Source organism: Cercospora beticola, chromosome 5 (genome assembly GCF_033473495.1).
Source record: "Cercospora beticola chromosome 5, complete sequence".
Classification (NCBI taxonomy): Eukaryota; Fungi; Ascomycota; class Dothideomycetes; order Mycosphaerellales; family Mycosphaerellaceae; genus Cercospora; species Cercospora beticola.
Genome location: NC_088939.1, coordinates 1852093 through 1878164, shown reverse-complemented (window position 1 = coordinate 1878164; position 26072 = coordinate 1852093). Strand labels below are relative to the sequence as shown.

At 51.7% G+C, this 26072-nt stretch overlaps 4 protein-coding genes and 1 non-coding gene across 5 annotated transcripts; 3 read left to right on the top strand and 2 right to left on the bottom strand.

Moving 5' to 3' along the window:
* Nucleotides 1-63: 63 nt before the first annotated feature.
* RHO25_007993 (uncharacterized protein) lies at nt 64-1250 on the top strand (the record flags this gene model as incomplete). The annotated part of the gene is made up of 3 exons (XM_023600151.2): nt 64-133; nt 189-680; nt 748-1250. 3 exons carry the CDS (start codon nt 64-66, stop codon nt 1248-1250), a joined length of 1065 nt encoding a protein of 354 aa, XP_023449712.1.
* A 318-nt stretch (nt 1251-1568) lies between these two features.
* Nucleotides 1569-3805, bottom strand: RHO25_007992 (uncharacterized protein; the record flags this gene model as incomplete). Its single annotated transcript, XM_023600150.2, has 4 exons — nt 1569-2261; nt 2320-2468; nt 2628-3040; nt 3141-3805. The coding sequence occupies 4 exons, from the start codon at nt 3803-3805 to the stop codon at nt 1569-1571; spliced, it is 1920 nt and encodes a 639-aa protein (XP_023448834.1).
* A 1522-nt stretch (nt 3806-5327) lies between these two features.
* RHO25_007991 lies at nt 5328-5456 on the top strand. The gene has a single exon. It is a non-coding gene; the product is annotated as a tRNA-Val (tRNA).
* A 732-nt stretch (nt 5457-6188) lies between these two features.
* Nucleotides 6189-7878, top strand: RHO25_007990 (uncharacterized protein; the record flags this gene model as incomplete). The annotated part of the gene is made up of 3 exons (XM_023600149.2): nt 6189-6495; nt 6667-6873; nt 7082-7878. 3 exons carry the CDS (start codon nt 6189-6191, stop codon nt 7876-7878), a joined length of 1311 nt encoding a protein of 436 aa, XP_023449698.1.
* Nucleotides 7879-7930: 52 nt separating this feature from the next.
* RHO25_007989 (uncharacterized protein) lies at nt 7931-25262 on the bottom strand (the record flags this gene model as incomplete). The annotated part of the gene is made up of 2 exons (XM_023600148.2): nt 7931-10275; nt 10340-25262. 2 exons carry the CDS (start codon nt 25260-25262, stop codon nt 7931-7933), a joined length of 17268 nt encoding a protein of 5755 aa, XP_023449697.1.
* Between the last annotated feature and the right edge of the window lie 810 nt (nt 25263-26072).

Sequence of the window (26072 nt, the reverse complement as noted above, 5' to 3'; positions counted from 1 at the left end):
CTCTTCGCACACAAGTTTGACTAGGATACCTGCATTTACAACAGCATTCGACACTATCACAACATGGGTTCAGATCTTAAGTTGATCTTTGTGGTGGGAGGCACCGGCGCTCAGGGCCTTCCCATCGTAAACAGTGCGTGCAAACAGCGCATTGATTTGATTGAAAGCGATATTGACCCTTAGTCTAGCACTGTCAGCCTGCGGCCGTTACGCCGTGCGAGTCCTCACACGCAACAAAAACTCCGAACGCGCCAAGCAGCTAGCTCAACTGCCAAACGTCGAGCTCTTCGAGGGTCAGCAGACCAGCCAGAAAGATCTACACGCGGGCTTCAAGGGAGCTTGGGGAGCATGGGTCAACACCGATGGTTTCACAATTGGAGAGAAGAACGAATTGTTCTACGGCTGCCGAGCATACGAGATTGCTCGGGACGAGGGTGTCAAGCACTACATTTACGCGGCGACTGATTTCGCGTTGAAGGATACGGACTGGGACGAGACGTATCACTGGGGCCACAACGATGCCAAAGGCCGAGTGTTGGACTACATTTCTGCCCAAGGCCAGAACGGAGCGATGACCAGCTCATCGGTGATTACTGGACCTTACATGGACATGCTTTACGATGGCATGTTTGTGCCTCAGGAGCAGGAAGACGGCTCTCTCGTGTGGGCCAACCCAGCGGGTAAGAATTATCATAACGCCACCACGACGAATTGCAGACTAGCTGACGATAAATTTTTGATACCCAGAGGACGGCAAAATTCCGTTGATCGCTGTCGAGGATGGTGGTCCCTATGCGCTCTGGATGTTCGACAACGTTAAAGAATCAGCAGGTCTCTTCCTCAAAGTCGCAACCGACGAAGTCAGTTTCGCAGACATTGCCAAGACATTCACAAAAGTGACCGGCAGACCCGCAAAACACGTCCAAGTGCCCCTTGCAGACTTCCTCGCCAAAGCCGAGCCTTACCCTAACGCACCCGCTAACTTCGCCGCTGGACCTAACGTTCCTCGCGATGAGTCCATGATGACTTTCATTGAGAACTTCACACCTTGGTGGAAGTTTTGGGGCCAGGGAAAGGCTGTAAAGCGAGACTTTGCGCTTTTGGATAAGATTCACCCTAACAGGCTCAAGTCGTTGGAAGAGTGGATGAAGAGACATAATTATGATGGGAAGCCGAAATCTATATTGAAAGGAGCGAAGGATTTGAGGGATATGGCGGCTGCGATGCAGGCGGCACAGAAGCAAGAGTAGATCCATGAATACCGCGAAAAGTGTGTTGATGTATCATAGGCTTGATTGACATCGACAGAAATGGAACAAAGTCAGATTGCTCGCACTCAGATAAGTAGAGTTGGCTTGCAGAAGAGATGAATCTTCTCACTCTGCCCTTTCACTTCGAGACAAGGGTCCTGGAAACAAAAAGTCGTTTTGCCACCACTCATAAATATGACGCAAGACTCTAGAGATGCTCTTAGTTGTTTGGTTACTCAGTGATTTCTAGGTCACGTAGAAAGCTGCAACTCGTGGCCGCATCCCAGCATTTCGCCTACATCTAACAAGATGGAGCCTTCAAGCGCACAATTCAACACTTGGACTGACTCTTGTCTCTGTCTTGTACCCACGCTTCGTCCCCGTGACTTCCAATGCCAATTGGAACGTTGTCACGTTGTGCTTTCTGATCGTCGGTTCGTATTGAAGCGTCTCGTTCAATCCCACGGAGACTGTATCACGAGGATCGTTCGTCGGCTGGCCATTGATCAACCACTGTGCCTCGAGCTTGACACCAGGATCCCATCGTCCTGCATTTGCCTCAGCGAAGCGCCTGCCATAAGCACGGACTTTCGTTGTGATCGTGGGCGCAGCTTGCCTGTCGAGTGCAGCTTGATGGCCTCCGCGTGCCACGACCTCCTCCCACAAGTTGCCTCGCGCAGAAGCGTCTGTAGCAGGCAGTGGTGTTTTTCCGTCAGGTGCAATATTCTTGCTAGATTCGACGACGAGCTCCAGGAAATCCCATCTGTCTCTTCGTTGATACTGGCCTCCATGAGTTGCCTTTTCGATGTAGGTGAAGTTAGCCCATCCAGGACCGCCCTTGGATTCGACGTTCTTTTGGAATTCCATGACGCCTTCATTCAGGAAGTAATTATCCCAAGTGCCAACGTAAACGAAGAGCCGGTTGCGTAGTACTTCGCCAAGGTTCTTTTCGTTGTCCCAGTTGCTGGTTACATAACTTGACAAATCCATTGGCTTCCAGTACTCGACTGCCTGTTTGAAGCAAAGTTAGTGTGTCTTCTGCTGGATCTCGGAGTAAAGCTGAACTCACCTCTGGATATATCTCCCCAGTAACCTTGTCCCAAGGCTCAAGAGGATATCCATTGAGTCCTTGCGCACCAAAGACAGCGTTCCAAACGTCCCATTGCAAGAATGAGCGAGAAGAAGTACCTTGAGTCAGCTCCCAATGATTCTCCTGGGCTACAGTGGTGGTATCAGACAAAGTTCCGTTGACTACCGTCCGAATTGAGTATATTGCGCTTCCATTTGGTTTTGTGTATGCATTCTGGTATTCCTAAAGTCGAACGTCTTGGTGTTGGTGGAAATCTAAAGAGTCCGGGTAGGATGAGAAGCAGATACCGTAAAGATCAGGTCGGAATATGACATTTGCGATGGAAATCCAGCCACCAGTCGAACCTCCTGACTGAATGCGCCCATATGGGGCAGCTATAGTGTTGAAAAGTCTGTCGATTTCGGGTATCAGCTCATCATTGATCGCATCACCCCAGGGACCAATGTTGGCCGTGTTCACCCCGTATGAGTCGTCGTAAAATGGAGTTTCGTGGCGGATCGTGACGAGAATGAGTTTCGGTGTTGGTCGTCCTGCTGTGCCGTTGACCCCGGGAATCGTTCCTTGGTTCCAAGTATTTGCAAATGTGCTGTCATCGCTGTCTCCAGCGACCCAGTGAGATTGTTCGTATAGCAAGGGATATCGAGTGTTGGTGTCATTTGCATCGTATCCGAAAGGTAGCCTGATATTTGCGCCAACGTAGCTGTTCGTCAAGTGCAAAGTCAGCGAATAATCAAAATAAATGGCAAGATTGCTCTTCAAGACGAAGGATCCATCCTCATTTCCATCGCAATGGCACTCACATATCTCTGTTCCAAAAAGTGCTCAGCACATCGCTCCGGATCTTGACGTGCTTCAGGAGCTCTGTGTCTTCATAGTTGCCTTGAGAGCATCCTCCAATTTCAGTGCCATTAAACTGGATAGGTGGCACCACGCTGTCGAAGTTAAGCTGAATGATCTGGTCGCTGCCTGATACTGTAACATTGGTCGGTGATGTGGTGAGACTGCCAGGTCCAGCAAGAGGTACTGCTCCATCGCCACACGGAAACCGAACGCTGACTTGCGAACCATCACTCCGTGTTACCGTCTCGTATTGATTGAGAAGAGCCTGGATCGTGTAGTCGCCGGATGGGACATCGCTCAAAGATACATCGGGCCATCCATATACGCCAAAGTCTGTGTTGTTGTTGCTTCCTCCAGAAAGAGTGACTGTGTCTCCGGTCGTAAAGTTGTAGACGTTTTTGCCGAAGAACAAGTCGGAAGATGAGGTTACGTCGGTGTCTTCAAGAGGATCCGTGCCTGCTGGCGCGAATAGCAAAACAATCCTGCCATTGGTGCTTCCATTGAGGATTCCTTCTGATGTCGAGATCTCAATTTTTAGGCTGGCTCTTTCTTCTTGTGCGAATGCCTGTGTTCCGAAGCTGGCCGCCGTAAGCATGGCAGTCGCAGTGCGCCACAGAGGGGCCATGGTGTAAGACTATGCAGCTCCGCGTGGTTACGGGGACCAGAAATGGAGAAAAGAAAGTCAATGAAACACAAAAAGTCTGAGATTCGGCAAGAGCTTGTCACGGCGAACAAGGCGTCCCGCTATGCTTGTTCTTCGCATGGCATGGTCATTCTATCAATCTGGGCGAACCAATGCGAGGACTGGTCGCCGCCTCAAGTCACGATATGCAATCGAGGAGCGAGGCGACCTGCCTACATGCGTTAGTTCGCAGAAGCGAAGCGTGCTTCGGGCCGCGCATCATGTATGATGACGATGCGATGAATGTCTGGAGGGAAACAACGACGCGATGCTTGCACCGCAGATGGGCAAAGAGCGGGAGGTGGAGTCGCAATCGGCAAAACGCCAAGACATCTGGCCAATCTGTGGAGACACTAAAGATGGCTTGTATTCCTCTTCGTGTTATCGTGAAGATGTTGGTAATCTGCTTGACATGCGAGTCGTGTCAAATCAGGAAGAGCAGCTCTGGATTGAATCATGTCTGTAGCTGGTCAGCGAGGGCAGTATGGGACCCAGACCCCAAAGGTTTCTGCAATACGATGCTTGAGAATTCATCGTGTGCGTGAAAGTCCAGCAGTGTTGTCCAAAGAACATTCATCAGGCACCTTGGTTGTCACGTTGATGGGTGCCGCCCATTCGGATACCTCACCATCATGCTTGGAAACGGTTGAGTACCCTTGCTTGAGACCGAGATCTCTTGGATATCATACAGAGCGATGAGCACTCCTGATGACTGCATTGTTCTGTTTCTAACTAGGATCGATCTTGCGATACAAGATTGGAGTTGGAGGTGTTCGAGCGTTGAGCGGAAAATTGGCCCCACAATTCTTGTTGGTCCGTGCTCACGATATGCCACACCGCACTTCCGAGGCTAAAGTGTGCCAGCCGTCAGATGCATTCCAGACAGTCTTTGGAAGTGCTGGAGAGCCCTAGAGCCCGTTCGGTTAACTGACTTCTCATTCTCAGCAAGCAAATGCAGGGGGGGTGAGAATGAGAAGTCGATGGTGTTCGGTTAATTTTATTCTTATTCTTACGAGATTTTTGAAATTCTCGTGAGAAGGTGGGCCTTCGCGTATATGCCTGTTCTAGGTAACTCGAAGGCCAAAAACACGCTAAATCGTCTTCTCGTGAGATGTACCTCTTATACGAGCTTCTCGCTATATAGTGGGTCCTGCTACCCTATTCGGATAGCCTCTCTAGTAATTGGCCTATACCGAGAATAAGAAGTACGTTAACCGAACGCTACCGGATTCTCAATCTCACTTTTTCCTTGTACGCTAATTGAGAATAAAAGCGCTACAGCAGGGGGGTGTATCCACTCGACTTTGAGAATGAGAATGGTAACCGAACGGGCTCCTACTGATTGTCTGTGTCGAGATTTCGATGGTATATGCCCGCCCGAACGCCTCAGGGGTGAATCCTGGGTAAGAAAAAATGTTTTCAGGGTTATATTATTACAAGAATCGTGCTCTCCATTCAATCCAAGGCTTTCGTGGTGTAGTTGGTGCGTTGTCAACCCAGTAATACCATGATATATAACGATCTAACATCACCTCCAGGTTATCACGTCAGTCTAACACACTGAAGGTCTCGAGTTCAAGTCTCGACGAAAGTACATTGCATTGCACGTGCGAATGTGAACATGGCTGTTCGCCCAGCCACTCTTTTGCCTCTTTGCCAGGCATCCGCCTCTTGTTTTTGCCGCACGGGTCGGACATTGTGCATGGCTGAAATCTGTTCTCGGAGCCCGAAGCCCGGAGACCACTTTTTGCCGGCCACGCACTCTATTATGCAGACCTCTGCTACAAACAAATATCATGAAGACACAAACCTTTTCGCTTTGCAAACGTGTCCACACAATGCAATCAGAACGTGGTACTCACAATTCTCCCAGGAGCAAAGCTGGGTCTCTCCGTCAAATTCTCGACCTGGCAACCAAGGAGCGTTAAAAGCTCTAGGTAGCACGCGACACATGGAATTAGAGTCAGAGAGGCATGATGACTCTCTGTGTGGAGTGGGATATTGTGAGCCGACGTGAAGAGAAATTGGCCCCTAGCATCTGCACAAATTTGGAGCGAGCGATTGTGCCCCGATGCTATTCTCGCTCAATACGGCATCCAACTCGCCCAATCTTTGCGAGATTACTTCCAGTGCAACGGCATTCGGTTGTACAGCACTTTCATACAGCAGAAGGTGATGGTAGGAACCGATCTCCATAAACACTCCACTGATTGAAGTTCCGCAGATTAGCCAATAAGTGCTGGCGGCTAGTATTGATCATACATGAGGACAATCACGCCTTCGATGGCACTTGGTTTCGCAACATTCCATCATTTACATACTCAGGATGCGTTCACTTCTGTCGAACTGGCCGCTCTGGCTAGGTTCTCTGGCTCACGCGGCAGCCGAGCAAAATGACGCGCCCACAGTTTCACAAAGTACTATCACCGGCGTCGCTGGCCCGATCGGACAAAATGCAACACCTCTGCCGAATATCACAAATCCATACGTTAAGCCTGCCAAGCCAAATGGACTGGATACGGAACAGCCAAACATGATATTATTCATGCCCGATCAGCTCAGATACGATGCTGTTGGCGCCTTTGGAAGCCAAGTAGCAAAGACCCCAAACATCGATGCATTTGCGGCCGAGGGTACGAAATTCACCAACGTCTTTCTGCAAGCATCAACATGCTCTCAATCTCGATGCTCCATGTTCACTGGGCAGTAAACGCACGTTTCTGGTCATCGAAGTCTGCTAAATCTGCTGAAACCGCACGAGCCGAATGTGTTTCGCTCATTACGGGAGGGAGGATATCATGTAGCGTATCTCTCTCCAAGAGGCGATTTCTACGCCGAGAATGCTACTGAACTTGGTGTCAACGAATATGGCTTCCTTACGGAATTGACTCTACCCGACTTCACCAGAGAAAGCTTCAAGGGAGACCAAAATGACATATGGAACCGCCTGTTCTACTTGGGCAAGCGCAACGAGACAGAAGCGATTGACTATGATGCTGCAATGATTAGAGGTGCCTTGAATTGGCTAGAGAATTCACCTCAGGAGCCTTGGGTCTTATTCCTTCCACTTTTGTTCCCTCACTGTCCGTTCACAGGGATCAGCATGGTCTCGACAGGGCGACAGATGAAGTATGGCGAGAAGTTCTTGCTACATATCATGGTAGGCAGCACACATTCAAAAGCGATAAGAATGTTTGTGTACTGACAGGTTTCAATCAGGAATGGTCAGTCGCGTCGATCACCAGTTCGGTCTTATCGTGAACAAGACCAAAGATCTCGGTCTGTGGAACAAAACTGTGACGTTCTTCTTTACCGACCATGGCGAGTTTCTTGGCGACTACGAACTTATTGAGAAATGGCCGTCGGGCGTCTCCGACAATCTCGTACATGAGCCTCTTATCGTTGGAGGTGGCGGACTGCCTCGTGGCGTAGTCTTCGAGGAAATGGCAGAGATGACGGATCTGGTTCCAACCATGCTTCAGCTTGGTACCGTGAACGAGACGTATGCGCATTACGGACTGTCATTGGTCAATGCTATCCATGCTGCAGGACGAGGCGAGATCATTCATCATCGCAATTTCTCCTTTACAGAAGGCGGATTCCTTTTGAGCGACGAACCCGTTCTCGAACAGAGCCCATTTCCATACGACATCAAGGCTGCATTACAACACAACGACACCGCGCTCGTGGGCCAGGCTCTAGCCGTGAGAAACAGAGAGTGGACATACGTCTACCGCTTGTACGAGGAAGACGAGCTGTACTCTCGACTGAACGATGCTCATGAGCTGCACAATCTGGCTGCCGAACCAGAATATCAGCGCATTTGCGATGAGTTTAGGCAGGAAGCTCTCAGGTTTCTATTCAGCACACCAGCTACCATGACATGGTATGCTGACGAGCGGAAGCCGGACGTGGACTTGTCCAGCCCGTACGAGCAGTACATTGAGAGGTGCAAGGGCAATTGCGAGTTCAATGACAGTTGGCCAACTGTGCTGGATGCGAAAGAGGAGCTTTGAGCTGACTGGGAAAAATTAACGCTTGCTGAAAAAATCAATATGGATCTCGCATCTATTGCGCATCGAGTCTGTCGATTTTCTCCAAAGCATCCCTCAATATCGCTCCAGCCGTTTCCAGGTACTCTTGATCACACAGGGTGGACTTCGATATAATATGGTATTCGAGTATGCCATCATCACGGGGCACGCCAGCGATCACCACCGTATCCGACTTGTAGACTTCGTTGGTAGCTGCTCGCAGTCCGTGCATCGCGAAAGAAGAACCAGAAATCTCTCCATCGCCATCTTTTTGCGACTCTTCGGCTCTGGTGCCATTTTGATACAGCGTCAACACTCCAAACTCGCCGTCGTTAGCAGGCCAAGCCTCGCACTGTTTCGCGATGTCCTCGGAGTGTAGGTTTTCAGACGCAAGGCCATCAACGTACTGGCGATGCACTTGGTTGAGAACTTGCTCAACACTTTCTCGGTCGCTGAACCCGTCGTCAGAGTTCGAAAGCTGCACACGGACAGGCAGGTAGGTCAGACAATTGAATACTATATTGCGCAGTCGGGCTGGTAGTGCAGCTCTTCCAGAGGTAAGACGGCCGAACAAGACGTCTTTATTGCCGTTCAGCCGAGCAAGTGTCAAGGCACAGGCAGCTGTGAAATTTGTCGCTGGTGTGCGGCCGATGCGCTTGGACTTCTGGGTAAGCTGTATAGTCCCTGTGTAGTGCAGTGTTGCGACAGGCTTGTTACTTTGAACAAGAGTCATCTCGGGCTGCAGATAAGTCATTGATGATCCTTCGAGCATCGAGTTCCAATATTCGCGATCCAATTTTGTTGATTGCTGCTGGAGTGCAACAAGGCTCGATACACTGGGCTGATCCTCCAATGCCTCGCCTTGGTAGATCTTGTGCAGGGTATTTGCCACTCCTGGGAGTGATGCGCCGTCGTATTGCGCGTGCCAGAGTCGGATAGCCAGGCGACATGATCCGTTGCAGTCTTTGAGCAGGACAAATCGCGTGAAAGTCTTCCCAACGAAGGACTGAAGATCATTCTCGTCACCAGTGAAAGCTGTCTTCGACCACTCATCGACTGTATGTCCCGATGGTACCTGCACCTCCTCCGTTGTGATGGGTGGATCACTCAACAGTATCTGATAGAGCTGGCCTTGTACTTCTGCAAACATTAAGCGCAGTACTTCAAGATGCTTGACAAGTGCGACACAGCTATTCAGCAATCGTTCGGTCTCGACTGATGATTCGAGATCGATATAGAACCAGTGTAATCCGGTAGGACCTCCCTCAATGGAGCCATCCAGATATTCTCTCTGGGAGTGTGTGATCGGCATGATGTCTTCAATCGTGCCAGATGTAGCGGGAATCTGCCGCTGTACTTCACTGCGGAGATTGTCCAGATCGTAGTCTCCCACTAGACTGAACGGAGTTGGACAGGTGGTCGATTGCTCCGAAGCCGTTTCCAAGGTCTCCGCAAGCTCAGACAATAGCGGTTTGGTAAAAATGTCCATTACTGCCATTTCGAGCCCCTCTCCCTGGCACAGATTGGCTAGCCTCATGGCTTGGATGGAGTCTCCACCAAGCGCCATAAAGCTATCATTCGCGGAGATGTTGTCCTGTGGTATGTCCAATACAGCCGACCATAGTTTCTGTAGACGCACCTCCATCGCGGTTTCAGGTGGTTTACGGGTTCCCGCAGTTGCAGTCGGATCGATGATCAATTCTTCAGAGTGCTTCATAGCTCGGAGTCGTCTTCGATCGATCTTGCCTGTTGTCGTTCGAGGCATATCTTGCAGCGCCACATATCGAGCAGGCACCATGTAAAGTGGCAATGTAGCCTTCAGACGGTCATGAACGCCACCTTGGATCAAGCGTGCGAGTCGTCCTGCAAGCTCGTCCTCGCTCAGGTCCTCAGATCCAGCAAACTTGAGGAATGCCACCAAGATGTCGCGAGTCCCGGCTGACTTAAGGATCTCGGCAACAACTTGCAACTCCTGGTTGTGTTGGCCGTCCACTTGCTTCAAGATGTTGTTCTCGACATCAGCAAGCTCTAGTCGTTGACCTCTCAGCTTCACCTGACCATCTTTCCTTCCGTGGAATGTGATTGACCCGTCTTCAGCGTAGGATACCATATCTCCAGTCCTGTACAATCTTTCATTGGTGTCACCGCAGAGTTCAGGGAACTGCTTCCGCAACCACTGCGGTGAGTCTACGAATGCCTTCTTGGTCTGTGCTTCGTCGTTCAGGTAGCCCTGGCCAACAAGAGGTCCTTGGAGCCAAAGCTCGCCGACAGATCCGATGGCGACCAGGCGTGAGGTTTCCGGCGAAACAATCCATGTCCTACAGCCAAGGCCAAAACCGAGACCTTGATGTCCTTGCTCCTGTTTGGCAAACATTACTCCTGTGAAAAGTCAGCACGGGTCTCTTGTCGCATGTTTCATTGCATATTAGCCTGAGATGCTTACCGATCGTCGCTTCGCTGGGTCCATACGCGATTCGGACCCGCGTCAGCTTCAGAAAGCGGTCAATAAGACGCTGTGGGACTGCTTCTCCACCAAGCTCGATGAAGTTCAGACGTTGAACAGTGGAATCGCTGAGTGTCTCGGCGAATGTCGGACTAAAGGTTCCCTGCGTGACCCGCAACCGTCGCATTGCACTCTCTGTATCATTCTTTCGATCCCACTCCGAGGGAATGCAGACGCACCCACCAGCCGCCAATGTCAGAAAATTGAAAGCCCATGTGGAATCGAATGCATAGGAGGCGAAGTCAAGAACTCGAGAGTGGAGGCCAAGCTCAAGAAAGTTCGACTGCAAGCGGCTCATACTAGCCAGGTTTGCATGGGTAATCACCACTCCTTTTGGCTCACCAGTGCTGCCGGATGTGAAAACCACATACAGCGGGCTCTGTGGATCGACGAGAGGCATTGTAACAGCACTTGGTTGTAGATTGTCCATGAAGTCCTGATTGATGGCGATGACAGCCGCTTGATCATCGGAGCGTATGCGTGCAGCGACTTCTGCGCTGCTCGTGGAGCACAGGATGGCCACCAATGGGCTTGATTTGCGAACCATTACTTTCAGTCGCTCTTCGGGTTGTGCTACGTCCATGGCACATGTACCAGCGCCGGTCTGCATGATAGCTAGGCATGTCACGGGAAACCAGAGCGACTTTTCGAACAAAATTGGAACAATGGTGCCAGGACCGACGCCGACGGTAATCAGATACTGCGCAAGACGTTGAGAATACTCGAGCAGCTTTCCGTAAGTCAAATTTCCGTCGTGTGAGCAGACTGACGGGGCTTCTGGGTGCTTGTGAGCGATCGCTGCGATCAATTCGTGCATAGATACGTTGGCGGGATCGATGGGAATTCGAGAGTTCCACTCAGCAATGTCCATCATGTCTTGTCCGCTGACCAGATTTAGGTCAGTTATGGAACGTCCAATGTTCGTCACATCAATAAGTTGATGAATAATGTGCTCGAATTGACTGGCAATCCTTCTTGCGCTGGCTTTCGAGACGACATTTGAATCCACGCCGAAAGTTATGCTGATACGGCCATCATCCAGCTGACAGACTACGGCCAAAGCGTAGGTGCTGAATGCAGCCGGAACTGGTGTTCGTTCGCCCTCAGTGCTTGATGTTGAGTCTTCCATGAATAGGCCGTCTTCTGCGGCCTGTTCTTCGTCGGCAGCTGGTTGCACCACGAGGAGCGATTGAAAACGACAGGCTTCCTCTGCTTCCGGACTTGCCTTTTGAATGTACTGCAGCCCACTTTGCTCATACGGCGTCATGTCTACAGCTTGCAGCTGAATTTGCTCGAGCAAGGATTGCAAATCTAAGCTCTTCTCTTCTGCGCCTGCTGTCAATCGCACTCTGACGGGAACAGTGGCGATAGTAGGACCAGCAATCGTCGCTAAATCAGAACCAGTTGCTTGTCGACCGGACGTGACTACGCCATATACCGCTTCATTATTGTTAGTCCGCTGTGTTACAAGTAGTGCCCATGCCGTTTTCAATAATGTCGACATGGTAAAGCCCGCTGGAGGTCCTCCTCGAAGTTTGATCTTTTGCTCAAAGGCAGTATCTGCTCGAGGCTGATATTTCGGGTGAGGCAAGCCAGGGAATGGCGATGCCTCGAGGCCAGAGAAGTCCTTCTGCCAGAACTTTTGGGAGTCTTCGAGCGAGATGGAGCGAACTTGTTTGATGAAAGAAGCAAAGGGCACTAGCGTCGAGGCTGTTCCTTGGTGATATGCTTGTCGCAGCGAAGCCATCACCAGGTCCACAGTGGGTTCGTCGTAAAGGGCATGATGAATTCTCCAGCGCCAGACCACGCCTCCGGAGCGCTGGTCCGTGTGCAGCGCGACTTCGCTGAGGGGAACTCCCAGCACGCGATTCGAGCTATGTGTCTCTGGCTGTGACTCTACTTCCTTCCATTTTGACGTAGGCCGGACCACACATTGCACAATTCCGAATCGTTCAAGATCTAGGAACCGAGTTCTCAAGATAGGCGTAGCTTCTTCCACCATCTTCCAAGCGTGCTTAAACCTATCGAGGTCAATTGCGGAGTCAAGCTTTTGATCGAATTCTGCCGTGTAGGCTCCGTGCCGGCGGGCTGCCAAAGCAAGCAGACCTTCCTGTAGAGGCGTGCAGGGGTAGATGTCCTCCACATCTGCTGGAGAGAGGCCCATTGTGATAGCCGCAGAGTTGCGAACATGGTCGAGACTCAATTGACGTGTTTGCAAGAGACTGAAAGCCTTGGGAACATGTACTGACTCGGTGACGTGGCTCTTGACCTGCTTTGCCAAGTCCTCCAAGACGGGATGTTTGAACACATCTGCTACTATGAGCGAACGTCCGGACTGTCGTATCGCTGACACGAGCTTCATAGCCTTTATAGAGTCGCCTCCAAGCAAAAAGAAGTTATCGACCGCCGTGATAGGCCTGGAAACCTTCAAAGTGGATTTCCACAAAGCTTGCAAGATTCGCTCCGCAGGTGAAGATGGCATGCGCTCACTACCTGTGCTTGAGCGTGACGGATGGAAGAATTCCGCTATCTGCTTGGTGCTGGCGAGCTTGCGAAGTTCCCTGCGGTCTGCTTTTCCGGTCGTTGTTCGAGGCATAGCTTTGAGGAGCAGGTAGGCCACAGGCACCATGTAAGAAGCGGCATGAGCAGCGACCCTGGCATGTGCGCTGCGGAGAAGAGACTCCGCATCGGTTTCGATACTACTCCCAAGTGAAACGAAGGCCACCAGCAACGGACTTTCAACGTCTTCCGGTGAGACGAGATCAGCGATGACACTGATCTTTTCGGCGGCGGCTTCATGTCCATCTAGGCTGACTCTGATCTCTCGGGTTACAATCGATTCAATCTCGCTCAGCTCGACTCTTTGACCTCTGATCTTCACCTGCACATCTTTCCTACCCATGTAGATCAAATGTCCATTTTGTGCGTATCGAACAAGATCGCCTGATCTGTATAGCCGGCCTCGGCGACCACATGAGGCAAACGACCCAGGCCCGCCCACTGTCAGCCATTTGGGGTCCTCTATGAAAGCGGCGGCCGTCTTAGCAGGATCGTTCATGTAGCCAGGTGACACGAGAGGGCCTTCGATCCAGAGTTCGCCAATGCATCCTTTGCCTACAAGGCGGTCTGATGTGATCGGGTCCACAAGCCATGCACACATTCCAGTCGGAGGACCAATGCCAATGTCACCACGATCTTTCTTGGCATATGCTACGCCCAAAGTCGCTTCACTCGGTCCGTACGCTACACGCACTCTGGCAGGCATTCGCTTGATCAATGCGTCACTGACCATCTCACCACCCATCTCAATATATCGCAAGCCTTTCACGACCTCCAGATCTAGCGTTTCAGCGACAAGTGGTGTCAGGGTAGCAGATGTTACTTTGAGATCGGCCATGGCTTGGGAGAGGTGATTTTGTCGCTGATCATCAGATGGCACGCACACGCATGATCCCTGTGCTACTGCCATAACATTGCTTTGCCATGTGACATCGAAAGCATAGGATGCGAAGTCCAATAGTCGTGCACCAGGCTTGCTAATCTCCAGTGCGTCGGCCTGCAGATAAATCGCGCTGGCCACGTTCTCGTGTGTTATGGTCACACCCTTCGGCTCGCCCGTGCTACCAGAAGTGAACACGAGGAAAAGTGGATCAGAGGGCTGCACTTCCGAGTTGACTGGTTCGCATGGTGGCAGATCTTGGAGGTGTGCCTCATCCACGATAACAACTTCCGCGCCCGGCTCCAACAAAGATCGAGCTAGGTCCGCCGATCGTGCTGAGGCTAGGACGACTTTGGGCTGCACCTGGCCGACAATCTTTCGGAGCCTCTCTTTTGGTTGTGTGATGTCGTTCCCAGCAGATGCTCCTCCAGCCTTCATGACAGCCCACATAGCGACAGTCATCCACATCGATTTTTCGAAGTACAGAGGAACCAGGGTAGCTCGTCGTACGCCAAGACGAGACATATGGCCTGAGAGTCGTGTAGACAGTTGGTCCAACTGCCTGAAAGTAAGAGTTCCATCCCAAGAGCAGACCGCTTGGGCTTCAGGCTGTCTTCGAACAGTTTCGACAAAGATTTCGTGTACACAGACTGGTACAGCCTTCGGAACTTCCCGATTCCAGTTCCAGATTTCCTGGAGGTCATTTTCACTTGCTAGATTTAAGTGTCCGACCTTCTCGTCTTCGGACCCTGGTGTACATATCAGACGCAAGATGTGCTCCAATTGTCGTGCAATGTTCTCTGCCTCAACAGGGCTGACAATCTGGCTGTCACTGAATAGTGTTAACTGAAGGCCCTGTGATCTGTCCTGATCGATGACCAAAGTGAGGGCGTGAGTGGCGAAAGCATCATCGTTATTTGCCCCGTTCAGATCGAGCGGCAAATCCGACATGTCGAAGAGTGCGTCAGCATCACCCTCTGTGTGTTCATTCTGTGACGTGGAGGCATTGATCACCATCAATGATTGGAAGTTGCAGGCCTCCTCAGCCTCTGCACTCATGGTGCGCACTCGTTGAAGGCCGGCCTGCTCAAAAGAAAACATGTCTGTCGCTTGGCGCTGTATCTGCTCAAGCGACTGCTTTAAGCTCGAATCATAATCAAGTGATATTCGCACAGGGACTGTAGCTAGCGTCGGGCCGGCACAAGATTCGATGCCACTGACAGGAGCTTGACGGCCAGTCACTACCGCGCCGAAAACAGTATCTGTACGACCAGTGAGCTGGGTCAACAAAAGTGCCCACGCTCCACGTAAGCAGGTAGCGAGCGTCAGGCCTCGCGGTGCAGGTCCCAAATTATCGATTCTATGCTTGACATTGGAGTCAACTCTTGGAACGTACTCGCGTGTGGGAAGAGGCGGATATCTTGCAGCGTCGAGGCCAATAAATTGTTGTGACCAGAATTCTGCTTCTTGCCAAGTCTCCGACACTGCCGCAACATGTTTGATGAAGCCTTGAAAGGGTGTCAAAGGCCGTATCTCGCGACCCTCGTAGGCATCTCTCAAGGCGCTCATGAGTAGTTGCATTGAATGCCCATCGTATACAGAGTGGTGTAGTGACCATGTGAAGTATGTGCTTTTGTTGTCTGGTGATGAACTCAGCGCGACGTGGCTCAGTGGTGTGCCTGGACCCATGGAGACGTTGCCAGGCCTTTCTTTCCAGAGCACAGGCTCGTCCACAATCGCTTGAACTGGACTGTCTTGCTCAGATATGTGGACAATTCTGGCTCTAAGGATGGAGGCGGACGCAAAGAGTTTTTCATATGCTCGCTTGAATCGCTGAAGATCGATTCCTGATCGAAGCTCGAAAGTCGTCTGCCAGATGTAATCGCCATCATGTCGAGAGGTCAACGCAAGCAGCCCTGCTTGCAGACTTGTGCAAGGAAACACGTCCACAACTTGTTCCGAAAAGACATTGCAAAGTCCGGCAACTTGGTGTCGGATCGCATCAGTATCATACTGTCCAAGTAGCGAGAATGGTTCTATCGTCTGCTCGATTGACTGGTCATCCAATCGCGCGGTTGTAGCAAGGTCGCGCAGAGTGGGCTGATTGAAGATGTCTGCAACATTCAGAACGATGCCCTCTTGTCGTGCCAGCGCGACTAATCGCATCGAGAGCACACTGTCACCACCCAGTTGGAGAAAGCCGCTCTGAGCAGATATACTCTTGGGTGGAATTTCAAGGACATCCGACATGAGCCTTTGTATTTGTCGTTCGAGTTGTGTTGTTGGTTCTTGATAGACTGCAGCTTTTGTATTTTGATCGTTTATGAGTTGCTCAAATAGCAACTCGCTTCCAATAGCTTGTAGTGACAGTCTGTCAATTTTTGCAGTAGCTGTCGTGGGCAGGTCTGAGAGCGGGATGAAGCCGACAGGCACCATGTAAGATGGCACACTTGCGTTCATTCGGGTTGCAATAGATTCTGTCATACGCACCACTGAACCTCGTAGTTCCTCTTCACTCAACGTACGTGCATTTCGTGGGACGATGAAAGCCACTAGACTAGGCCTTTGACGATCTTTGGGAGTGATCATCTCGGCTACCACTTGCACTTTCTCCAGATCTTCCTGGGACTCGTAGACGAGCTGCTGAAGCACGTGGAATCGAACTTCGTCCAGCTCCATTCGCTGGCCACGGTGCTTCACTTGTGTGTCAATGCGTTCCACGAATTGGATCGATCCGTCCGGGTTGTACTTGACAAGATCTCCTGTCTTATACAGGCGTCCTTGATGTCCGGCCCTCACGTACCACGATGGGTTTTCGATGAAGCTCTCTGATGTCTTGATAGGGTCATTGAGATACCCTTTGGTGACTAGCGGACCGGAGACCCATAACTCGCCGACTGCGCCAACCGGTGAAAGCTTTCCAGTGACCGGGTCGACAACGAAAGTGCCTGCTGCCACTCCGCGACCAATGCCTTGATCACCCTCTTCCCTCTTCGCAAATGCCACACCAACTGTACACTCACTGGGCCCATAGGCGATCCAGACCCTCGTGTATTTCTGTAGCCGCTGAACAAGTGCTTCGGGTACGAATTCGCCGCCCAATTTGATGTACTTCAAGCTTCTGAGCACATCGTGATCTCTGATTGTGTCTGCCATCGTGGGCGTGAAAGTTGCGCTATTCACGCGCATATCTCTCATAAATCCTGCAATGTCATTCTTTCGCTGGAACTCTGAAGGCACGCAGACGACGCCTCCTGTGCACAACACTCCCATGTTCGTCAGCCAGCAAACATCGAATGCATATGATGCGAAGTCGAGCACCCGAGTCGTCGGCCCGTACTCTAATCTGGCTCGGTACTGGTATTCTATGCCAGTGGCAAGGTTCGCGTGCGAGATACAACATCCCTTAGGAATCCCAGTGCTACCACTGGTGAATTGAATGAAAATTGTGCTTGCCGGATTGACGCGAGGGAGGCTGGCAGGCGTTGAATCGATCTTCATGTTCAAAATCCGTGTCGCGTCAATAGGAATAACGGTATCTTCCAACGATCTCAGAGCGTCTGGCCCCAGAACTTGTGCAGCGATTTCAGTTGCCGATACAGAGCAGAGTATAATGCGCACATTGACCTGGGCTGCAATAGTAGCCAGACGCTGCACAGGCTGGGAGATATCCATTGTGACAGCCGCAGCGCCAGCTTTGCTCACTGCAAGCATAGCCACCGGCATCCACCTACTCTTCTCAAAAAGCAGTGGAACAGCAGTAATGCTTGACCCGACACCACGGGCGACAAGATATCGTGCCAAGTGAGTTGAGATCTCGTCGAGCTCTCGATACTTGAACTGCCCATCCCATGCTGCTACCGCATCGGCATCCGGTTGAAGTTCAACTGTTCGCTGGAAGATCTCATGAACAGGCGTCATTATTGGCTCTGGGATGTCAGAATTCCACTGCCATATATCTCGTAGGTCCGGAACACTGATCACATCAAGATCGCGGAGGTCGGTGCTCGCGAGCTTCGAGTCTGTCAATAGACCCATGATGTGTTTCAGCTGGTGCAACATGCGCTCCATGATCTCGACACTCAGCACAGACGAGTCAAAATATGACTTGATCTCAACTGTGGACGAAGAGCTGGCCTCGAATTCTAACACGAGAGCTGCTGCAGTTGTCTCCTCGTGATGTGTTCCGGAAGAGCCATTTTGTTTTGGGGTAGACGTGCCGTTTGTGACTGCGACACGGCTGTCGCCGTTCATGCCATGGCCGTTGCTTAAGGTCCCATTGCTCAGAGCTCCATTGATCAAGGTTCCATTGCTCATGACTCCATTGCTTTTCAGCTGACTTTCGCGCGGAGACTTGCAGACGACAAGAGTCCGCAATCGGAGAGCGTCATCGCTAACAGGAACAAGGTTTCGGAGATACAATGGGTCCAGAGTGTTGCTCTCACGTATCAAAGCTGTATTTCTGTGGACTTGCTCCAAAAGGTCTTCCACTGATGTTTTGTCTGAAGATAAAGTCACTTGCAGTGGTAGAGCAGCTCGATGTGATGTCGCAGGAGTATGCGAAAAATGGCCTTCATCCTCTTGTAACACGCCGAACAGTGCTTGGTCTGAGCCGGTGTACTTTGCTTGAAGTAGAGCCCAGGCTGCATGCATGTAGACGCTTGGTAAATGCTCTCGCCTGGCCAGCGGTAGAACGATCTTCATGGCACATTCTTCGTCGAGTAATGGCTTATAGTTGGGCGATGGCAGTACTGGAAATGTTGGGGCTTCGGTGTCTCCATGCTGGTCTTGCCAGAAGGTGTCTAGCCTCTCCTGTGAGACACCTGTTGCGTACTGGAAGAAATTCTGACGAATGGATACATTCGACCCTTGGTGGTCGTCAAGAACAAAATGTATCGCTTCGCACAGTTTTGCGACAACATGTGACGCGGATCGCATGCTGAAACTGTTCTCTCTGAAAGCAAAGCTGATGATAGTCGAAGAGCCGCGAAGCTCCATTGCAAGGCCGAAGTCGAATTCTTGCTCGTCCGAAGCATCACACTCTTGGAACTGGACCCCACTAGGATGAATTGCTGCATCGCCGTTGTGTTTTGGTGCGCTGGTAGATGATCCCGCGTCGTACACTGTGACAGATGAATTGAACAAGCTTCCTTTACCGACGCTTCGTTGTATCTCTGCCAACGACACGTGCTGATGCTCCAGGTGGCTGATCGTGTCTTCACTGATCGATTGAATCAAATGTTCTACACTCTTGTCGGTTTCGAGAGACACACGGCTGGTGAGCATATTGATCAAAGGACCTACAGCTTGATCGACATGATCTACAGGCATGTCTCGTCCGGACGCAAGAAAGCCAAAGCAGGCCTCATCACTGCGAGTGTAGCACGTTAATACGAGTGCCCAAACAACCTGTATGAAGGCCGCTCTCGTGACACCTCTGGCGCGGCAGAAATCATAGATGGCCGTCTCACCGCCATGGAGAACATCCACGGTATGTGTCTTGGCGTTGTCCAATGAGCCACCAGCACTTTCGGTAGGGAAGTGGCAAGGCTTCACATCGGCCAAGTAGTTGCTCCAATATTGGATCCGATTCTCTGCCTTTGTTGCTTCGATGTATTCGATCACGTCGCGGAATAGCGGCGATGGAGGCAGTCGACTTCCACGATAGGCTGTGTCGAGTTGGTCCAAGAGGACGCCGACTGAAGCAGCATCTATCAGAGCATGATTTGTGTCTAGACGACAGGCACACTCCCCAGTCTTACTTGTGGCAATCGATACAAAAACTTCTGGCTGAGCAAGCTGGAATGTAGGTCTTGCAAAGTGATGCGCTAGCCACTGTGCAGGCGGCATATCCCCAGTCTCCACTACTTGGACTTGCTCTGAGAAATTTGAGAACCGTCGGACGGCTTGTAAGAACCCTCCACTCTGTTCATCATCCAGAAATACTGTCGCGAATATGGAGTGATGCACGAGAACGGTTTGCCACGCACGTTCGAGTTTGGAGATCGATATACGATCCGCCGCTCTGGGTTTGCATTCCCAGACTGAGTGCGTGAGGTAACTCGCAGCACCTGTCTTCTTGCTAAACAGCAGTCCTTCTTGCATTGGTGTGCATTTGTAGACATCAGAAACGTCCTGAGCCGTGAGCCCTAACGTGGCCAGAGACCGTTTTTGCTGCATCGTCGGTCTCCATACAGCACGGTCTTTCTTAGTACCAGCGGATGCTTTCTTCTGGACCGCATGAGTTGCCTTGCCAGACTTGACGACGTTCTGGATTGTTTTGAGCCTAAGCAGATCCACGACAGATACCTCTAGCCCTCTTGACCGCGCTCTCGAAACAACTTGCATTGCAGTAATGGAGTCACCGCCTAGCGTCGTGAAGGCGGCGTCGGTCGATACAGTGTCGGCTTTCCACTGCAGCACCTCAGCCCAGACGTCTCGAAGACCTCTCTCGAGCTCAGAGGTTGGCTCGATCACAGTGTTGTGCACATTGTTCTTTGCCAAGCTGTCGCCCATACGAGCTTCAGCTTGTGCGCGGAGCATACGTCGATTGATCTTTCCACTTGGCGATAACGGTACTTCGTCCAGAGCAAAGAAGGCTACAGGGATCATAAATTCTGGAATGTGTTCCGCGAGCAGTGTGGCCAGAGTATTACTTTCCACAAGCTCCATGGTCGCCTTCGATGGTCGCACGACAAATGCTATCAATGCTTTCTGCGCCACTTCAGCAATGACATCTATGGATGCTGTAGAGTCATTCTGGTAGTCGCGGACAACTCGTTGAATGTTTCGTTCGATGTCACCGAGCTCGACACGTTGGCCACGAATCTTGACCATATCGTCTCTCCTCCCGACATAGTTTAGAGATCCATCGGAAGAATACTGCACCAAGTCGCCAGTACGATAAAGTCGACCTTGCCGGCCTTGGCGATATCTGGTGCCATCGATCAGCCATTCTGGATCGTTGATGAAACTTGCCGCTGTCTTCGCATGATCGTTGAGATAGCCACGTCCCACGAGGGCACCTTCGATGTATAGCTCTCCCACAGCGCCTACAGGTGCGAGCTGACTGGGCTTATCAACACTGACCACCCATGTCGCACAGCCGAGTCCTACGCCAAGACCTGGCTTTCCACTTCTCCTGGCGAAAGGACGAGTCAATTCGGTTGCTGTTGCTGTCACAGTGCACTCGGCCGGACCATATGAGTCAATGATGCGTGCGGAAGAGTTCTCGAGGTACTCAATATCTGCATAATTCAGAGCCTCACCGCTCAGGTTGATTGTCGACACATGTGAGAAATCCACTGCTCGTACGTGAGCAGGTGTGATTTCGGCATAGTTGACACGATTTTGCTTCGAGAAATTTGCCAGGTCGTCCATTCGTTGCTTGGCAGAAGGCGTACATAGACATGCGCCAGCAGTGAGAGCCATGAGCAAGTTCTCCCAAAAGACATCGAATGCTGGCGAAGCGAAATCCAGTATGCGTGAAGTTTCGCTGATTCCGAGGAATGCTCGCTGGTGTGCTATTGCATGGATGAAATTGCCATGTTCGATGACCACTCCCTTTGGCAGGCCAGTGCTACCACTTGTGAATGAGACGTATAGAGCATTCGACGACCGGGCCTGAGGCAGAGTCTCCAACTGTTCACGCCGTTCCGCCGGCTTGGAGATTGTAGTCGTCGGCTCATCGTCGACGCTTAGCACGGTACCACCGTCGCCTGCGATGGAACGAGCAAGCTCTGCTGTACCTGCAGACGCCAAGACCAGTGGCGCTGCAACTTGACCGACAATGGTAGTAAGTCTGTCCAATGGCTGGCTGATGTCGAGCGCACAGCAGACGCCGCCAGCCTTCATTACCGATAGAGCTGCCACGGTCATCCAGATGCCCTTTTCCAAGCACAGTGGGACAATCACCTCTGGGCCCACATTATATGTCTTAGCAATGTAATGTGCCCACGTTGTCGATAGCTCGTCCAGTTGAGCATAAGTAAGTCTGCCGTCCCAGCTTTCCATTGCTGGTGATTCGGGCTGACGCTCGACAGTCAGCTGGATCAACTGATGCACGGTCTCGGCTTCTGCCATATCTGTCACCGGAACGGAACTGTTCCAGGACCAAATGTCTTGAAGGTCTTGTGGGCTAGCGATACGCAACGAAGTAACGCTCGCTTCATGATTCTCGGGAGCACACAATTGATGGACAATGTGTTCAAGCTGGCCGCCCATCCGCTCGGCTTGCTTGACAGGCAACATTGCGGAGTCGAAGCTTAGTGTGACTCGTGCTCCGTTCTCAGCGTCCAGATAGCAATGGATCAGCAGTCCATAGGAGTTGAAGACTGCTGTATCTAAGTCCTCCTCGTACGCCTCCGAGACGAAGACAGGCGTAGAGTCATCCGCTTGCTCTGCAGGTTCGACCAGCAAGAGCGTCTGGAAATCGCACGCTCGTTGCGCATCATCGCTGACAAGACGAATGTTTTGCAAGCCCAATTGTTCAGCCTCTGCCAGTGCCAGTGAATCGTGCTGGACGCGTGTGAGGAGCCGCCGAACTTGTTCGCCATGCTCAAAGTCAACGACCGCTCGAGTTGGAGCAGTGGCAAGGGTGGGCGCGATCATCGACTCAACACCATCGACCGGTACAGCACGACCAGACGTCGTGACGCCGTAGACCACGTCTGCTGAGCCAGTGTATTCTGCCAGTAACAAATGCAGAGCTGTTCTGATCACTGTCGCTGCAGTAAAACCACTGCCTGCGGGCCAAGGTATACCTTGCATACGATGCACAACTTCGTGATCGGCACGAGGTTGGTATGAGGGAAAGGGCAAAGGCGGGTAAACGTGAGCTTCCAAGCCAGAAAGATGTTTTTGCCATGCATATTTCGCCTCCTCCCTGCTTATTTGCTGCACACGACGAACGAATGCTTGGAATTCTGGTGGAGAAGGACCGGCGTCCAGATGTTCGTAAGCGTATCTCAGCCTAGCAAGCATTAGGGGAAGGCTGATCCCGTCGAAGAGAGCGTGATGCATTGTCCATTGGAAATTGGTCCCTTTCTGGTCCTTCAAAATGCAGAAGCTGGCCAAAGGTGACCCTAGCCCCATCGAGGGAATAGTAGTCGTTGTCCTTAAATCCCAAGCTGTAGCACTGGACTCTTTGACTATGACTTGCACCAGGCCCTCTCCTCTCAAGTCTATGATCCGCGTGCGCAGGATAGGTAGAGCAGCGAAGACAAGTTCCCAGGCCTGTTTGAAACGGGCTACATCGATGTCGGCGCGCAACTGATAGGTCTGCCGTCCAATGTAGTCCTCTGCTCGCTGTGCAGTCAGAGCCATGAGCCCTGCCTGCAAGGCTGTGCATGGGAAAATGTCCTCGATTGCGTCAACATTCAACTCACACTGACGAGCAGCTTCCTCGCAAGCACCTTCGCGGTCAAGAAGCTGTAGCAAGCTGAAGGGAGCCACTGGCTCCGTTGGTTTCGAGACAGTGGCAGGTCCCTCCCTAGCATTGCGCTGATCAATATATTCAGCTAGATCACATATTCGTGAATGCGCAAACACTTCAGCGACCGATATCGCGGTGCCTCTTTTCCGTGCTGCAGCTGTCAATCGAACGGCGAGCACTGAATCGCCACCTAGGCGGAGAAAATCATCTTCCGCTGCGATTTCGTCTGTTCCAAGATCCAGAATATCTGCGATGAGGCTATGTAACAAGATTTCGGTCTTGGATGCCGGAGACCGTCGACTCGTCCGATCCGATGACCAGAACGCCGCTATCTCCCGCAAGGTCAGTTCGGTGATCTTCTGCGTCAATACGGCGCGGTTCCTCTTCCCTGTGTAGGTGAGGGGCAGCTGGTGCAAAGGTATGTAGCCCTTTGGTACCATATAAGCTGGTATTCGAGTTCTGAGCTTGTCGTCAACACCCTCTGTAGCTTTCGATAGTTCCAAGCGCAATTCTGTGTCGTCTAGGTTCGCAGCTCCGGGCAGCACGACGTAGACAATGAGAGTGGGGATTTCATGGCCTTTAGGGGTGGCAACCATGGCTGCTACGTGCAGTCCCTCTTCACCACAAGCTTGACTCAAGACGGCACGCACATGGTGTTCGACTTCGCCCAATTCGACTCTTTGACCGCGCAACTTGACTTGCCAATCGCGTCGGCCCTGTATTCGGAGACTTCCGTCGGGAGCATACTTAGCCAGATCGCCCATTCGATACAGTCGTCCCCTTCGACCAGGTATTTTGCCGCCATCGCCGGCGAGGAGGAAAGGGGGATCCTCAACGAAGGCCTTCGCAGTCTGTGTCTCATCACGAAGATAGCCACGACTCACCAGAGGTCCTTCAAGCCAGATCTCACCACTTTCCCCAATCGGCGCAAGAATAAATTGGCCGTCCTCGTCCTCGTTGACCAGCCACGTCACAACGCCACTGCCGTAGCCGATGTTGTCAGGGGTCGCAGGATTCAGTGCTGCTGTCTGGAGAGATCCACACTCTGAAGCTCCATACGTATTTCGATATCTCTGAGAAGGGTGTATCCGCGATAGAAGTTTCGGTGAGGCACGTTCGCCAATGGTTTCAAAGCCTTTGAGCATATGTAGAGCCTCGTCGTCCAGCAAGTCGGCCACTGTAGGTGTGATATTCGCAAAATTTGCACGGAACCGTTTGATAGCTGCTGAAGGGTCCTGCCTCCTGTCCTCTTCCGATGGCACGCAAAGACAGCCTCCTGCGTGCCAGCAGAAGAGGACATTGTACCATGTCATGTCCCAGGAATAACCGGCGTAATCAAAGACTCTAGATGATGTTGACATGGCCGTGGGCTCGGCTTGGATATGCAGCTCGGTGTACAGGCTGCGGTGTTCGACGACGACAGCCTTGGGTCGGCCTGTAGAACCGGATGTGAAGGATACCCACAGTGCATTCTCTCCCGTCGCTGTGGTTTTCTGCGAGTTGTCCTGCCCGGTAGCATGAAGCTCGCGATCTAGGCGATCTCCATCGATGCTACAAATGATGGCATTTGTGGCCAGCTTTTCAGCGGTTGACCAAGCGTCATCTGAGGCCAAGACAACATGTGGACGGACTTGGTCCATCATTAGTCCCAATCGTTCGTCTGGTTGCGTAATGTCCATGACTACTGTCACGCCTCCGGAACGCATCACGCCCAGCATTGCCACAGAGACCCATTTGCTCTTCTCAGAAAGTAAAGAGATGTGCACCTCTGGGCCGACGCCCAGCGATCTCAGGTGAGTCGCCCATCTTTGCGAGTAGCGATCCAGTTCACCATAAGTAATGGAGCCATCCCATGCTTCGATTGCAGGCGCATTCGGTTGCCTTCTTGCGACTTCAAGTATTAAATCGTGAACGACGCCTTTTAGTGTCTCTGGGACTGTGGCGTTCCACTGCCATATCTGTTTCAAATCGCGGTCGCTGATGGTGCCCATTTCTCTGGCGAAGGTGTAGAAGGAAGGTGCTTGGCAGCCATCGTGCGTTATGGGACGCTCTGCTTATACACAAACGAGCCTGCCATCATACGGCTAACGAGGCTTGCAGTAGCTGGACTCCCGGCACTTTTGCCAGCCAGGGCCGGCTCGGAGACCCCCATTTCTCAACCATTCTTGGCTTTGAGTAGTCCGGTAAAAGTGATTGTATGACAATTCGCACGGCCCACGCGTTCCAGCTCATCCCACGTGGCGCTCAGGCATGATCGCGTAGCAGAAAAGCTTCCTCTTCGTCGACAGATCCTGGTTGCACACGCTGAACTGCTGCATGTTGCAGTAGCGAGCATGCTGTCTGCGAAAAACGTGGCGCAAGCTCGTCATGCCCGCCTGAACGCAAAGTGACGCTGGCGTGGGAGGAATTGAGGAGGAAGAGAGAATAAAGTTATCAGCTTCGAGGATCTTATCTGACCCGAGCCTAGCTTTGCGGAATTTGATACTTAGCCATCCAGCTCATCTATAATGGTTCTATTGAGCTGGCGTTCAGCAGGCCGCGATTACTCTCATGATCGCGGACAGGAAGCTGTGAAGGGATGCCCGCGTGAAACGCGCCTCTCGTGCTGATTTCTTCTTCTGAGACCCGCATACGTCGCATAGCGTTTGTCGCGTTGTTGTGTCTTGGTAGTTTGTCGACCGATCTCGATGTTTGGTATTCTAGGGGATAACGTTGGAGGTGGTGCGCTACTATTCCTAATACGGAAGCAGCCTTGCCCGCGGATGGAGCTCTCTTGCCCCAGAAGATAGTAGTAGTAGTTC